Source organism: Anguilla anguilla, chromosome 6 (genome assembly GCF_013347855.1).
Source record: "Anguilla anguilla isolate fAngAng1 chromosome 6, fAngAng1.pri, whole genome shotgun sequence".
Classification (NCBI taxonomy): Eukaryota; Metazoa; Chordata; class Actinopteri; order Anguilliformes; family Anguillidae; genus Anguilla; species Anguilla anguilla.
The window spans coordinates 15,197,970-15,214,850 of record NC_049206.1 but is presented as its reverse complement, the minus strand read 5'-3'; the positions used below and the strand labels follow the sequence as shown (position 1 = coordinate 15,214,850).

At 36.7% G+C, this 16,881-nt stretch overlaps 2 protein-coding genes across 6 annotated transcripts; one reads left to right on the top strand and one right to left on the bottom strand.

Moving 5' to 3' along the window:
• Nucleotides 1–651: 651 nt before the first annotated feature.
• czib (CXXC motif containing zinc binding protein) lies at nucleotides 652–5,342 on the bottom strand. Its single transcript, XM_035423187.1, has 8 exons — nucleotides 5,186–5,342; nucleotides 5,010–5,093; nucleotides 4,104–4,160; nucleotides 3,182–3,263; nucleotides 2,986–3,017; nucleotides 2,559–2,636; nucleotides 2,055–2,120; nucleotides 652–1,617 (listed from the first exon to the last, which is right to left on the bottom strand). Exons 1-8 carry the CDS (start codon nucleotides 5,189–5,191, stop codon nucleotides 1,540–1,542), a joined length of 483 nt encoding a protein of 160 aa, XP_035279078.1. The 5' UTR covers nucleotides 5,192–5,342; the 3' UTR covers nucleotides 652–1,539.
• Nucleotides 5,343–8,966: 3,624 nt separating this feature from the next.
• LOC118229037 lies at nucleotides 8,967–15,346 on the top strand. Of its 5 annotated transcripts, none has more exons than XM_035420688.1 (5): nucleotides 8,967–9,107; nucleotides 11,765–12,034; nucleotides 13,371–13,457; nucleotides 13,969–14,080; nucleotides 14,378–15,346. In XM_035420688.1, exons 1-4 carry the CDS (start codon nucleotides 9,101–9,103, stop codon nucleotides 14,076–14,078), a joined length of 474 nt encoding a protein of 157 aa, XP_035276579.1. In that variant the 5' UTR covers nucleotides 8,967–9,100; the 3' UTR covers nucleotides 14,079–14,080; nucleotides 14,378–15,346. The 5 variants fall into 5 exon arrangements, 1 of the variants encoding a protein (XP_035276579.1); XR_004765601.1 differs by lacking the exon at nucleotides 8,967–9,107 and adding an exon at nucleotides 9,194–9,449; XR_004765600.1 differs by lacking the exon at nucleotides 8,967–9,107 and adding an exon at nucleotides 9,458–9,600.
• Nucleotides 15,347–16,881: the final 1,535 nt, after the last annotated feature.

The following is a 16,881-nucleotide window of genomic DNA, read 5'->3' as shown; positions in this document are numbered from 1 at the left end:
TTCATTGGTTCTGTAATCAGGCACTGTTGATGATTTCCATTGTTTGGTATAGCATTTGTGGTAGCTGCAAGTGATTTGATTGGTCATTCTTATAAATAGCATGTTGTGCTGCTGTTTGCTGTATATGGTTTGATTGGTTATTATTATTGATTAGCAGTCATCATGTATAGCAGGTGTGGTTTCTGTGAGAGAGATCAGCGATTAAACACACGGATGTGGAAATTCTTAGCGGACAGCATGACCCCACCCTGTGACTCTAGACTAGGTTCCTCCCCTGTCGACGCAGAGAAAGTGCAGTTTGGGAGGAGGAAGGTGAAGGTGATTTTTTTAGGACCAGTCTGCTTTATGACTTCCCAGCAGCAGGTAAAAAGCCACTTCTCACCATTCATCCATAACACTTTATATACCTGTAAGGTGAGGGAAATACCACTGGGGTACAGTGTAAACTTTTTGTAAGCCTTTGCTTACACTGTCATTCTCCCAAACCAATGTGAAAGCTACTTTTCAAATGACAAAAAGATTAAGCCCTCTAAGAATTTTCTCAAAAAGGTCTTCAATTACTGTGCTTCTTTCCCTCCTGATACCATTGTCCAAAGGGATTTCCACATCAAATGCAACAGCAGAAAGAAGAGTAATTATACAGGTACCAAATCACCATTTGAAGACAGTTTTTTATTTGGAAGAATGAGATTAACTTGCATTTTATATTATACCGCCATGCATATGTGACTGACAATGAAGTGAGAGACATCCAAAACAGTAACAGAATGTTTCCATAATGAGTGGTTATATTTTGTTATGCCCAGACCATGTCCAAATTTGGGATTTATCGGTCTATATATGTATCATGGATTTTTATGAGAAAAATATAAATGCTAATTTTCATATTTTGACAAAATATTTTTAAAGTTGAAAAGCCATTTGGAAATTTCTTCTACAGACCAACTGGGATATCAAGCAGGTAGATACATATTCAGTAAGAGGCTATTATCAGTGTCATCTCTAGCCATGTCACAAGAATGGAAGACATCAGACCTCTCAGAGTGTTTCAATAATGCAAACTTCATGTAACAAATTAAGTAATGCCATAGGGATAAGACTACAATTTGTGGTCGGGATTTTGTATGTCATTAAAATTAGAAAAAGTTAATTCAGGCACATTTCTTCTGTACTAATTTACACCTTCCAAAGTGCTGCACAAGGAGTACGACACTGTAACTGTCAGAAATGCCTATGGTCACTTATAACTCCTGCTGAAGATGAAAAAACATGGATATCTTTCAGATATCAGCAGACAATTACACTGGACATTTTCCTCTCAAGTTTTATTGACAGCAGAGGCGCTACACCTCACAGTCATTCAATTCTATTCCGTTCCGTTCCTTTCCATGTATGACAAGAGGGATGGGACGTCATGAATCTCATTTACCAACACTGCCATTTTGAATCTGGAGCAATTCAAAGCCAGTGCTTCAGTGTCTTCAAGGTCCGGCAACTCACTGGAGCATCAGCCACAGTCTTTATAGAGTTTACATCAGCTCAGCACTTGATGAACTGATGAGTGACTTCATAGATGCCAACTGATTCGTTGATTTTCTCATCATATTCGGTCCAGTCCTAAAACAAAAAGGAGCCAGTTTTTATGAACATGAGCAGCTTTGCAGTGCCACAGTGCAGCAATCACAACCTTTTTAGAAAACATGATAACAAAAATAAAAAGGTCTGACTGGAATTTGCATGTTATTCTACTTTGTGTTATACTGACTGAAAAATGATTAATACCATTATATAGGTGTATCAGCGCATGCTCGTATCCTCTTCAGCACTTTTCGGCTATTTAAAATATCAAGCCCCAAATTAGTACTGGGGAGTGCAGTTTGTGATACCAGAAACAGGTAGAACTACACATGCTCTCAGCAGATCACTTGTGTGAAACAGCCACTGACGACACCAATGATTCGAGGTTAATAAAACAGCATGAGGGCAGTGGTAGAGGTAATGACTCATATTAATGGAAGTGAAAAAGAAGGAATGTTAATGGCATAAAGACTCACTCCTTCCAGTAGGTTGATTTCAGGGAACATAGTCCCGGACTCTGCTCCTTGGGCAGCAAAGCCGGCCTGCAGCAGGAAAGTAAGATCCAAACGCCGCACAATCATAAACACACATCATTACATAGGCTGGAAGTCAGTTACACTATGCGTCATAAGATCCTAACACTGATGTACTGACCCAAATGCTTCACCTTGTTGAAGGTGAAGGGTGGCAGTGTAGTATAATGGATGCAAAAACTTCAGTAAGTCGCTCTGGATAAGAGCATCTGGTAAATGCCTGTAATGTAATGTTGAGCCATTTATCAATTTGACAATATACAACAGGTGAATATTTATTGGCCCAAGAATTGAAATTTACTATGGAACTCTGAGTTCTATAGTAAAGCCTTACCTGGACTTTGAAAGCTAAACACTCAAGCTCGTGCACAACTACAGTGTTCAACACTGCTCCATTATAATGCTCCATTATAAAGTGTGCATAAACATATAGGAGAAAGGTTTCACCTGAGGTTGGAACGAGACTGGTTCCAGGCCTCGGCACTCAAACTGCACCATGGTCTTGAATCTGTCGCTGTCTTCTGCCTTCAGGGCAAACACAGCACACAATCCCAAGAAAGACATAAGATACTGATTACCAAGTGTTCCTACAGGGCTCAGGGGAGTATAAACACTCACTTATAAGATGTTGTCTTGTGTCTTGTATCACCAAGATGGACAAATGGATTCAGGTTATCAGATTACAGTTTGTAACACCCTTCCTGTAGGCAAACAGCACAGACTAAACTGAAATAAGAAATAATGTATCTTGGACTGAAGTCTTTTTAATGTCTTTTTAATATAAATGAGAGCAAAGACTGCATGATTCAAAATCATGCAAATAAATGTTCTCTGCTGATTGTAGATACCCAGATAAAACCATGCTGTGACTTACATTATATGGAGTGATGGTATCCCTTAGGATATCTATTCAAAAATGAAAATGCATATTAGTTTTTTTTTTTTTTTGGCGGCAGTTCGACACACTGATTCATTAATGTCCAAATGAATACAGTGTCACATTTATCAGCGTAATGTAGGCCTAAGGACACAGTCACAAACACTTATTACAAGTCACTACAAGGACTGACCGATAGAGTTCTCTCTGGAGCACAGTTTACACTTCTGCACCATGCTGGCACTTCCTCTTCCACCTTTCAGAGGCACACTGTCCTGCAAAAACAAAAATGATTAATTAAATCTGCATGCATTCATTTTTAATGTATGTTGAATAGGTGGATATTCAACTAATCAGACAAAAATGCCTATATCAGCGCCATGGAAAACAGTGGGTTTCCTCTAGTGTCAGAGAGGATCAGAAGAACTGGGTGTACATTTTGATCATCAAACTGCATTATTCCTCCTGCACACAATTGCAAGGTACCTGCGGACTGAAATCTATAAAGTCTATGACTGAAATGCTGCATTAAACAGAATTACAACAGAATTGTGTGCAGACTTCATTTGTTTATTCGAGAACTGCATCGCGTTTTATAAAATCTGGACTGGGGGAACAAAAGATTGTTGGTTTCTTCTTGGGTCAACAATGACACAAAATCACAGTGTAGCAGACAACGCCAGAACAGCTTCAATAATATTTTACCATAAATATGAAACAGTTCAGGTGGAATGGTACTTTTAAGCAGGACAGTAACTCAGTGGCACAGGTGCCTGCCCTGAAGCTGGTTGTGGTGGCTGTAAGTATGGCAGCATGTAGAAAAGCTTTTGGAACAGCATCATTTTCTTGTAAAGCTGCATTTCTTCAATATTTAAAGTCAAATAAAATTATATTTTGGCTTAAAGAAAAATGAGTAATGGACACGTATACATTTTATGTAGGCTAACCAAGAGCATAACAATTACGATCAGTGGCAGGCATAACATTGGCTACAATAATTTACGTTAAAAACATTTTTCAGATGTGGCAATGCTATCACAACAGGCCTAAATGTGTCTCCTTTAGCTGCGTAACAACGCAGAACGTGACAACGCAAAGTTCATAGATATTCTCACCATTAAGTTGATGTATTGCCATTTGTCCGGGATTTCCCCACAGTTTCCACATTTAAGCTGTACAAAGAATAAAAATAAGCCTAATTTATGAATAAAGAACGCACAGTGAAATATTTTTTTATGAGTCTTTTAGAAATTACTCACTATTAGGCTAGAACTTAAGGGCTAAAGCAGGGTACTGCACCAAAATAAAATAAAAATAAAAACTTGTGGCTAATACTACAAATTAAAACAATAACCAATATTTGGAATGCTGGATTGTCGATAACAATATTGTGATATGTGGGAAATAAATAAAAGGTTATTTTTCGTAGCTGTCAAAGTTGATACTGCATGCACCCAGGGCCAATACAATGCCATTCTCCACAAATTAGTTTCAAACTCATTTCAATTGAACTCTATTTCTTCCATTTTTGACGGCTTTGATATCTTAGCTCACATATTAGGCTATATTTTCAAAAATCACCTAATCTCCCCAAAAGGTTGCGCTTCTGCTTCAATATAAGTAGACAGCTAAACACCCCTGGGAGTAATCAAAAACGACCTACTTTACTAGCTGTACATACAGCAGCAGTCTACGTCGATTGCACGGAAAGCTGTTCAATCAAATAGCTGCTAGTGGGTAACATTAGGCCGAGTTAGTTTAGCACAAAAAATGGCTATATAACACTAGCTAGGTGGCAAACTAACTCACATTAGCAAATGGATCCCAACATCCTCGCTTAACAAAATAAGTTATCTAGGCCATTGCTAACATACATTATGGATGCTAATCGACAACTTCGTTACATTAGCTATATGCGAAAAAACGTTGCACTGGCCACTTTCGTTAGGCTAGCTAGGTAGCCTACCTTAGCTTGCAAGTTAAATGACAAGACATTTGCTTGCAGAATTTGGCAAACTTACCTTCAAAAACCAGCGGAAGTCGTCCCCAACTGGTTGCAAGTTTGTGATATTCTCTAGTGTTGCTTTAAATTGCAACCCAAATTTCTGAACGACAAAATAAACAATCAGTTAGGTGCGATATTATGCTGCGTTGTAATATATCTGGTTAATTGTATACGTGACAGTAAATCACTTACCACCATCTTGGAATAATGCTGTCAAATCTATATCATCGTTTGCCTTCTATGGTGAACTGTCAGTAGGTTCACATACTCTTTGTAGCGCACTCTGCCGGAGATGTACCTCCTATGTATTCAAACTAATTTTTGGCTGGACCGCAACAGCGGGGCCAGCCCTGTCTGTGACTGACTGAGTGAGTGACTGATGAAGTTACACCATTGGTTGGCTGAGTTATGAAGTCACACCATTGGTCGGCCGAATCATATGTGTTAGGTCCAGCCATATGCTAGGTTTTAACGTGGTCTTGTTATACAGTCTATGATTCAAACTCTGTCCTGGCGACCCTCTGTGTATGTTAGTTTTAATTTCAGCGATCCTCAATTGCAATCCCAGAATTTCAACAAGCTGTTAATTTTTCTTAATGAGGTGGTTTTCATTTTTAGAGGGATTATGTCAGAAATCGCTGCATGCTATTACCATAGAAGCCCCATGTTAACAATGTGCTGTATTGCGAAGAGCTACATAAAGGAGGTAATGGAAATTTTAAACTGATCAAATTCAGGAATAAATGGGCTCATTATTAGGTTGTTGACTATGTGTTTAAGTAAATCATATTTTTCCCTTAAACTTAATAACACAATGCAGGTTTGGCTCGTTATAATTTGCTCTGCCTTTGAATTCTTCATTACTTACCAAATGGTTAGTTTTAGTGGCCATGTGTCCCCTTCACCAATTAGGAGCCTCTTGATTCCCATCAGTCTTTGACTTGGTAAAAAAAAATGGTTAAAAAAATGGTACCAGAAATAGTGACTTCAGAAGTGTTCCCACAGTAATGAAATGGACACCGATGAGGAAATTGTCAGGGTTCTGTGTCTTCCCCCTGTGTTGTTTCTCTGTTGGGCCGCCAGATGGCGGCACCTCGGTTTTGTGTTCTGTTAATTGTTTTATTGGTTCCCATTATCCAATTATTAGTTGCGTTCTGTCTCGTGTTCCCCTCCCTCTCTGTGGCTTGATTGTTCATCGTGCCCTCCTGTGTCTCGTCTGCGTCTTTCTATTTAAGTCTCCCTCTCCCCGACTCTGCGCTTGGGTCCACTCCCGCACCCTTGCCTGACAGAAATAAGCTGAGCTTAATAATGCTGAGCTTCCCAAGTAAGGCACAAAACATAACCAGTATGTGTAATATGTTACCCTTTTTTATAGACACTCCAGCTGTCACAAATGTTAATGTTAATAAAATAATAAACAACAAAAGTAAATGTTCAATCTGAAGGCCATTTTCAAGTATTCTGCAAAACAAAAACAACCTGGGTGGAAATCAATTTTCAATTTTTATGTCACTCACTTTTAAATTTAACCCTCAGATGCAAATTCATGAATTGGCTGCAGGACCCATGGGATCATTGTTTTTTAAAATTATTTTATTAAATCACCCACACACACACACACACACACACATACACACTGACACACCTCCTTATCTTTTACACAGGAAATATCTTGATGTATTCTTGTGGTTTGTGGCTTAGCTGCTGCTTGTACCCACAACTCCTCGTCTCTCTTCCCTCAGCAAAACACTATTGTAATTGAACTGAACAGTTTTTGCACAACTGTGTTTCAACGTGGGACGCGACACAGTGATGAAAACTCATTTAAGCTCATACAAAAAATGGTTGCACAAATCAGCTTTATTATAAACAATAAATTCTTAAGTTAAGAATAGTAGATTCATCATTGACAAAACAGTGCTAAATAAATTTAAATTTTATATATTACCCTATTTGTTTTATACATAAATATGTCAATGACAAAACAATGGCATGCAATCATACCAATATGATAACCAAGCCATTACTTACGCTTGTTAAATGGATGACTTTTTAAATATCACCACAATGCTACCCCTTGTTTTCTACATTAGTCCATGTAACTTGAAGCTTGTTTCTACATCCATCCAAATGGCAGCCGACTTGTCATTCTATACTGGCTTATATACTGGAATGGTTGAATTATTGTACACCAACTAGGCATCTGCATAAATAAAAATAATTGCAATAAAGAAAATGCCAAGGATTTCCACACTGCATATACCAAAAACTTTTAGGGAGGGGTTTGTTGGAGTCACAAGAAAATGTTTTAAACATGAAATAATGGGAACTTCATTTTAGAAACATAGTTTTCCTGCGTGCAGAGATTATGCAGTAATTAAAAAAGCAATTGTATTCATTTTTTGGTAATTCATATTTAGTGAGCTAGCTAGCATAAGCATGAGAGACGGAAGCCATTAAGATTTGTTAAATGTATTTTATTTCCACAAATGAGAAAAACGGGGACAATAGTTTAGGGGTAATTGTTGCCACCTCATTCTTAACCCAATAGTTTTCCATACATAGAAAACCAAGCACAAAGTGGGGTTGTTTTGACTTAAAATGGAAGGGTGAATATGACATGATAGGGTTAATATGATGATAGCACAATGTAATGATGAGAACAGGCCATTCAACCCACCAATGCTTGCCATTTTTATAACTACATTGTGCTTAGTGTTCTGATTACCTACAAGCTATATAATATCTAACACTGTATCAAGCCTGGTCTTGAAAACCCCCCAGATTTTCTGCTTCTACTACATGAGCTGGCATGCTATTCTACACATTGACTACTCTCTGTGTGAAAAAACAAACAAAACATTGACAGTAATTTCATTATTGCAAAAGAAGTATTGTTCATCATTACTTTTGCACGAGTGGTCGATATGTATTTTAGTGCTCCAGGCAGTTTTGTCCACTTTGAATATAAAACTCCAGTACAGTTATTTTTGAGTGATATTCATAGAAAGTAACTTGAGTCGCTAAAGTTGCAAAGTCAGTGCTATCTGTAGAGCAGAGATTTTCTTGCCCATGGCTTTGATTTTATCATTTTGTTTTAGTATATTTTCACTCTCAGGAAATTGTGCACAAATAACACCCAACAAATAGAAGGGAACAGCAGGTTATCATGCAGGACTTAAGGCCGGACCTGTCGACTGTCCTTCAATGGAAGAAGACGTTCAAGTCAGTAGCATCAGTCAGGGTGAGTTATCAATTGCTCATGCTACTGGGTTATAATACTACCCACATCTGGCTCATAATTTGCTCTAAAAACTAGCCCAGTTTGCTGAGACACGTTTTATGTTCCTCAGTATTTCTGCAAAACCACAGACTTGGAAACGCTTCCTGGCACTCACAGGCTCAAAGTCAAACAGGACGGAAAGACAACTGCTGTTTCATACCAACATACAGCCGGAGGGTTTTTGTTCAGTGGTTTATCATAGTGCTAACTGGGGTACCACAGTGATAAACTGTCTGTTCAGCGCTGCACAAAAACCTTCCACTGAATGAATGAAGAACTTTAAATCAAATATTTATATTTTATGGCACTGTGGTACCAGGAAATTACAGCACTTTTAATACAATACCAACGCATGCCACTATAATGTTTGGGGCACCCAAACTCAAGACATACACTATTTGCTATAAAACAAAAGTGACTAAAGGTAATTTTGTATTAAGATTTGCATTAACCTCAGGCTTTCTTGACATCTCAGAATGTGATGTGACAGAAAAGCCAGGCTCCTTTGTGCGAACTCTGGGATTGATGAGGACATTTGAGAAGTGTTATCAGAAATTACATCTTCAGGCTTAAAAGTAGGGATAGCCACTACTCCTGTCCCTTAGAGACTCAGACAGGAAGTGGAACAGGATGTAATGCAATTGGCACCACAGTGCTCAGTAATGTCTCAGACATAATGCTGGAGGGTTTTTGTTCAGCAGTTTATCACTGTGCTCTTGGGGTACCACCTTGATAAAATGTATATATAGGGCTGCACAAAAACCAAACACTTGGATTTTTTGTTAAAAAAAGCATAGATTTATTAATTGCCAAAGAAAATATGCATGTCTGGTAAGTAATTTTCCTAATTTAATATTTTAAATGCTTCTTTTAATTTATCTGAAATATTTCTTTATACGCAGAGTAAAATGTTTTTAAATTGAATCAATACAGTGTAAACACTATTTTGTTTATCTCTTTGGCTGTGTTTTTGTTTTAATTTATATGTAAATGCATTCAGAGAACAGATGTGTTAACAATTTGTATGGGTTAACCGCACAGAGCAGTCATTAAAAAAAAAAAAATCTAAATTAGACTTAAATTAAAATTAAAGTGTTTCTGAGGTGAGAACTTTCATTGTGTATGCTGATAAGTTAACCTTTGGGACTGGCACCCGCCTCACTGTCCTACCAAGTAAGTAAAACATTGTTAATGTACATAAAATACTGCTATATGTGCATAGATGAAACATATGTGAGTATGAGGCAATTTCTGTCGAATGTTAAAACACTGTGATCACTTCCACTTACCTTTGGACAAGGGACCTACTTATCAGTGGAACCAAGTAAGACATTACCTTTGTACACATCCTATCTTTTTCTGAACAGGCTGAGAACGTGAACCTGTCAATGTTTGGTAAATTGTTATGGCCGTGGAGTATCATTTTCTCTTTTTTTTACATTGAATGTGATTAGGTTTGTATTGAAATCAGCTGCCCCGGGTTTAAAGTGGTGCTGTAAGATGTATATCGTTATTGAGACGTTTATGACGAATAGTAAAATGCTGTGATAGCATTGATAGATCAGCTGCCCTTACTTTCGGAAAAGGGACCTACTTATCCGTGGAACCAAGTAAGACATTACCTTTTTACACATCCTATCTTTTTCTGAACAGGCTGAGAACGTGAACCTGTCAATGTTTGGTAAATTGTTATGGTCGTGGAGTATCATTTTCTCTTCTTTTTACATTGAATGTGATTAGGTTTGTATTGAAATCAGCTGCCCCGGGTTTAAAGTGGTGCTGTAAGACGTATATCGTTATTGAGACGTTTGTGACGAATAGTAAAATGCTGTGATAGCTTTGATACATCAGCTGCCCTTACTTTCGGAAAAGGGACCAATTTATCCGTGAAACCAAGTAAGATATTACCTTTATTCATTTTCTATGTTGTTTTTGATGGGGAGACTGAAAAATGTGATTAATGTGTTAATGTCACACAGTAGAAAATAGTCTTATAGTGATGTAATTCAGTGGTTCTCAAACTCAGTCCTGGGGGAGCCCGTTGTATGCTGGTTTTAAATCCCATGTTCACATTGTGCTCATTGTGTAATGAAGAAAAAATAACACAGCTCATTAAAAATCCAGAATTGCAATTGTGGATGGAATGAAAACCAGCAGACAATGGGGTCCTCCAGGACCAAGTTTGAGAACCACTGATGTAGTTGTAGTTGTATAGTTTAAATGGTGAATTGAATTTGCATTGCATAATCAGTCAAATTATTGGTAACTCATCTTTCTTAAATATGTAGAAAAATGTGAGTGCCACATCAACAATGTTTCAAAGTCCACAAGTTAGTTCATGAGTAGTAATATTAGGTGAACTGATTAGAAAAACAGATCATTAATGATAATAATCACCACCATCATAATCATCATTGGTATTACAATAGTTTAAATAGAAACAAATATTTTATTGGAAACACAAACTCAAACTGCTTCCAAGAATTATTCATAGCTTCCTATTATTCAAGACTATTGCACAGTCCAGCATAATTTGGAATTTGACTGAAACACTTTCATTCTAAGCAGCACTATGTACTCTTGCAACCATTTGTGATTTTATGTAGTTGGATCATGTCTCAGTAACCTAATACCATATTATCATTCTCCAGCAAGTTTGTTGTTTTATTTCAGCAAACACAGTCTGCATTATAGTCGGTAAAAATGGATGAATTAAACTGACTTGCTTTAACTTGTTTCTGAGTTATGTACAGGTCTTAGCAGTTCATTTTCAGTCCAAGGGAGCATCAACACCTGTTTAAATGAAGCCTGTTTTAAAGGCGAATTGAAACCACAAAACAGTTGGAATAAACACAGGTGTACATTTGTATCTGATGAGGCTTGTGTCACTGGTGTTGAATGCATAACTCTAAACCTACTTTCTTTTTATACATTCATTTAATTGTTGTATTTATTGTGTGCAAATGATCATGGCACTGTGATATGATATTTCTCTGTGATATGATCGCTGTTAAGATCTGTGTCCTATGCAATCAGTGTTTTAACACTGGATACTGAATGCCTTGAATCTCACTGTAATGCGATGAGAAAAAATCCCACAGGGCTCAAATGTAAAAAAAATTGCATGTGATTGATGGGTGTATCATGTAGGCTTTGGTTTTGTGTTGTGGATCGCTAAAAAATGTGCATTGTTGATTATTCAGTTTCTTAAAGAAGTTCAGAGTTCATTGATTTGTCTCTCAGCTGAGGGCAATTGTTATTTTGGCAAGTTCAGTGGTCACCAAAATTAATGATTAAAGAAAAGTAAATATTTTTGCGTTGCAAAAAGTTAAGACTTTCTTCACTTGGATTTAATCCAATTGCGATTTTGGTGGAAAGACATGAACCTTGCATTTCATGTCTGCAATGGGTCTAATAAATGACCAATAATTAACGTACTGAGGCTTTAATAAATGTAACATAACTAATATCATAATCAATATTTTCAGAGGGAGATAACAGGGAGCCGATGTTGTCGATCCTCGAGAACAAAGAACATCCGGACCTACCCGTTTGCCTGGCCACGGGGTTCTTCCCGAAAGACGGTCACATGAATCTGATGTCTGATAAAGGCCCGAAAAGCCCGATTGTCTTAAACAATGCCCCACTGTCCTCCGACAAAACATACTTCTTTGTGGGATTGTCCAAAGGGCCCATCGAAAACTGCAGCCTGCATGGTGTTACTGAATCCAAGGAAGTGCCACGGATTACTGAAGAAGGTTGGGAGTTTAGTACTTAATCATTGTTTTAGAATTTCTGTGGGAGCACTTGCCAATTTTTCTTACTTGTATGTATCTTTACACAAACATAATGAACCCAGTATTACTGTGTTATGTTCCGGTATAGTACAATAAGTGGCAGACAAATGTCAGATGCAGTTGGGAGCTTGCCTACTACTAAAATTATTTTTATTGGTAGCTAAATGTGCAAACTTCACAAAGCAATTATTTTGCCTTTCTCCAAATGTACAGTTACTGTTAGCCTGTTGAGTCCTGACAACTCACCAAAGGGTAGAATTGTTATGAATTTAATATATCCTTACACAGAACAGTTGCTAAAGTCAATTGCATTATATTGCAATCATTTATAACCATAACAGACAACAAAGATGCCTCTATTATCTAATCTCTATTACTGATCTTTCATTACTGTACCTACATACATCCTATTAAAAGGGGACATTTTTGTTTGTTTAACAAGTGATCAGATTTACATTACAATGTGAGTCACTTGAGTTTTTTAGATTCTAAATGTCTCTCAAAGAACACGGATGCCTTTAACAAAGAAGCCATACATCTTATTGCATGCTCATTGTTCATGTGCAATCAGATTTCCATTGATATAATATTGTTTATTACTATAGATTTACATTGTAATAATAATTCCGAATACAATTATTAAATAAAATAACTAAATAGTAAAGACAGGTTGCTTGAAGCTTATTAAAAATCAAGGCTTTTCAAAATCAAGAGATAATTTGTTCATAATCTGTATGGAAATTGAAGACAATATATTAAAAAAATAAATAAAACCAACAAAACAATACAATACTGAACTATAATCAAGTCTTCAAAAATCCACCCTAAAAAGTCAGCTTTCAGCTTGCTTTAAAAATTTTTTTTGGAAATTAGATATCCCTAATATCTAATGGCAGGGTGTTCCATAGACGCCAGTTTTTTTTTGCAGTTGATATATGTAGCACTGAGCCAACTGCAATTTGATGGCCTGAGAACTAAGCATTGTGACTGGTAACAGTGTAGTACATTACAGTAGAAATGTATGTCAGTGCTGAACCCATCTGTACTTTAAAAATAACAAATGGAATCTAAAATTAATTCTAAAATGCACAGATAGGAATAGCAATGCGGAGATGAGCATATTGGAGTTACATGAGCTTTCTTTCTAGTCCTAGACAGTCATCCGATGGCTACATTTTGCTTCACATTGAATTCTTTTTTAAACTTACTGATTTATTTAAAAGATATATGGGCAGATTTACTAGTGACAAAATCTCAATACAAATCCAACTAGTTAGGCTTTTCTTTTTTCTTTCAGATAAGAAAAGCGACACAGAAACCCAAGAGAGACAGTGTGTGCCGCCAACAGCTGAAAATGTTACAGAAATCAGCACCAAACATAATGGTGGGGCTCCTTTCTTTTTTCTCTGGGTTTGGGGATACTGAGCTGAATAGGGTGTGCATCCACTCCTTTACTTTATAAGCAAAAGGTATAGCGAACAATAGCAAACAATGGCAAAATTTGATCTAAAAGTTGACCTGAAATTATTCATGTGTAATTATGAAACAAATGTCTATCACCTGCTTTTTGCACTGAACATTGTGTGTGGATGGAAATGGCATTTCAATATGGCAGTGGTCCTTGTGTACTAGCAACATACAAAGCTTGCCATATTTGCTGTTTGTGTCATGAACATGAAAATTGAGAAAACATATTAATGCCTTCTTTTTATCCAGAAGGCCTATCTTGGTCTTTTTTTCACAGTACAGTTTAAAAAATGATGCAACAATGTCCACAAAATTTGAATTGCGACTGATTTTGAGTGTTAGTGTTTTTGAGTATCCGAAGGCTTCGTGTCTCGATAAATCAGTTTCAGTAAATCAGTGGTGGCTGATGCTGAGTGTTTGTGTTCCAGATTACCCAAAGGTGAACTTCATGTCACTGGCAGTAAATGGCTTGAGGATATTGTTTGCTAAAACTGTGACTTTCAACATGCTGATGACCCTGAAGGCTGTGGTGTTCTAAGGGTATGTGTGACACGCTTCTCATATCGTTTTAATCGCATATTTTCGTTATTCATATATTTGTCTTGAGCGAGCGTCTCAATGTGTGTTTTGATGTGTGCAATTAGTGCTCAACATGACTTTCAGAGAGATATTCAGACCTGGTGTTTTGCGTGATTAGGACCTCACAAGAGGATTCAGAAGTGACCTTTTTCTTTTCCTGAAATTTGTCTGCTTATTCCATCTGTCTGAAATATTCGCTGATAAATTCATTTGTCTGCGAGAAAGGCATGTGCAAATTTATCTTTTTCTTTCTCACAGATGCTTTCTGAAGCAGAACCATTGGATATGCCCGCGCCTGTTTGAAATGACCGCTTTAGCAATATCGATTCATAAGCTTTCTTCAGCGCAATGCGGTATTACTGTATCCATCTGTGTGTAATTGTTCTGTTCATTTAAGTTGCTTCAATAAGAGGACTGATTGGAATATGTCCACAGTATTTCAGATGTCCCATGAATGCAATTCTGGGAATTAACTTAGTGTAGTGTCCCCCGAATTTTGCATATAAGTTTGTACATTTAGAAGTATTTTGTTTGATAATTTTACTTCTCCATAATCCTAATTGTGATCATGTAACTTTTTGCATGGTCACATTTAGTCAATACCAACACCAACATGTACATACAATTTTAAAATATATATTTTTTTTACTGGTAAGGCCAGAATTATTATAATATTAGCTGAATGTGCTTCCTATTCGACAATAGTCATTGGGATATATATACCACATATATACAAATATATATGTTTTTTTGCTTACTTTTATTTTACAAAGTTGAAAATGATGAGGACAAACAATAATGAGTGGCATTCTGTATAATTGGTTCCATGCCAACTTTTATGACCAGATTTAATTCAAAATGTATGGTTTGTCCAAATGGATGTATTTGTATTCGTAATTATAAAGTAAATGTTGTTTTTATTGCTGCAGATTGCCCATGGTCTGTACTGGAAAATACATTTTATGAAAGCCCTTTAAAAATTTCATTGAAAAATCTAATGAAATCGAATTATTATTTTTTCATTAAAAATTACAGCGTATAGTATTTACACAAAAGTTCCAGATGAAAATGACCATGATTAACCAAATGCATGATTTAAATGTTATTGCAGTTGCAATTCAGTTTACAGAATTATATGTTGAATGGCTTCACTGTATTTGTATTGCTGAGCCTGTGCAGAACATATTAATGTGTGTTACAATAAAGCAAATGGCATTTTAACCTTCATTTCATCATAAAACGTTAGTCTTAAAGTGATGTCTTGTAGGCAGTTGAGCGCGTAAACTGTATGTGTGGGTCGCAGAACTGAGACACAGTTGGAATTTGCAGCATATCTTGGTTTCCTAGAAAAGGCGGCAGCCGTTGCTGTGGTGGTTTCAGCTTTAGTCAGGGCCCTGAAGCAGTCACACGCTATTTACAGTAAAACCACATTGCAACACCTCTATAGCAAAGCATTTAAACAAATGGATGTTGTACGGTATGGCTGGTAAAAACAGCCATTTTGTGAAAGAGAACTGAAACATTCTCTGCAAAACACCCACTTTGAATCTGGTAGTTCACGCAATAAGTTGAACTTTTCACAATCAGCAAATCATTTGCTTTTAGTTTGGAAATAGTTTAAGTGCACATGTACATATACATGTAATCAGCATAGCATCTTTCTAAACCCCAAGGACACAATATGAATTATGTGTTAAAGAAAACAAGCAGCAACATGGAGCAGAATGGTGGGCTTTTTTCTTATAACGATAGATAAAGGCCAGTCTATTCACACTGTATCTTTAAAACTGCACATGCAGCAATTAGCATATTTATTTTCACATATTGAATTTCATTGGCATTGGTATGGTATTACACATTACGTAATGTGTCAGAATTGGCCCAGCATTACAATACATACGACCTGTTTCATCAGTCCAATAAATGAATAAACTGCTTTTGTTTAGTAAAAATGACAGCCCTTTATTATAACAGTACATTTATGGTTAAATTTCTCAAAGCAAATGAGCAGCTGCACCATATGTGCAAGCCAGCACTAAATATGTACATGCATACATGCATATAGGAATGCATGTCAGGAGCCAGTACCAATTACATGCATGCATATATATATAGAGATGCATTTGCACATGTCAGGAGCCAGTACCAAATACATGCATGCATGCATATAGAGATGCATTTGCACATGTCAGGAGCCAGTACCAAATACATGCATGCATGCATATAGAGATGCATTTGCACATGTCAGGAGCCAGTACCAAATACATGCATGCATGCATATAGAGATGCATTTGCACATGTCAGGAGCCAGTACCAAATACACCAACCAAGTACACAAATGCATGCACGTATGACACCTATGTGTATGTCAGTATAAACACACTCTAATTCATAGTCATTTTAATAAGTCAGTCATGTGGGGATTTTGTAATGCTGAGAAGTCAGCATAAGATGTACATGATGTTTTACAATGTAGGAAGAATATTTATTATCTGTATAAAATCGGAACGAATAAAAGCCATGTAAAAAATGATGCATTTAGCTAAATCTGGGACATCTGTTGGATACATCTGTTGAAAATGATAATGCACTGTCCCTGTCAAATAAGCTGAATGACTTGTATACAATCTAAATGTAATGCAAATAAATTGAGATGCCCCTGAGTCCATGACTCAAAAGAGGTAAAAATATGTTTGAGGAAGACCAATGAAGGGAAACCTTTTCAGGAATATGGATACATTCTATTCAGTCATGTTGCAACA

What these genes read in the sequence shown, in the direction of transcription:
- czib (XM_035423187.1), bottom strand. An exon ending in CTCCAGAGAGAACTCTATCG is followed by an intron (nt 3,018 to 3,181) that starts GTCAGTCCTTGT and finishes ATTTTTGAATAG; the next exon opens with ATATCCTAAGGGATACCATC. An exon ending in CAGTCTCGTTCCAACCTCAG is followed by an intron (nt 2,121 to 2,558) that starts GTGAAACCTTTC and finishes TTCCTGCTGCAG; the next exon opens with GCCGGCTTTGCTGCCCAAGG.
- LOC118229037 (XM_035420688.1), top strand. An exon ending in GCCACGGATTACTGAAGAAG is followed by an intron (nt 12,035 to 13,370) that starts GTTGGGAGTTTA and finishes TTTTTCTTTCAG; the next exon opens with ATAAGAAAAGCGACACAGAA. An exon ending in AATCAGCACCAAACATAATG is followed by an intron (nt 13,458 to 13,968) that starts GTGGGGCTCCTT and finishes TTTGTGTTCCAG; the next exon opens with ATTACCCAAAGGTGAACTTC.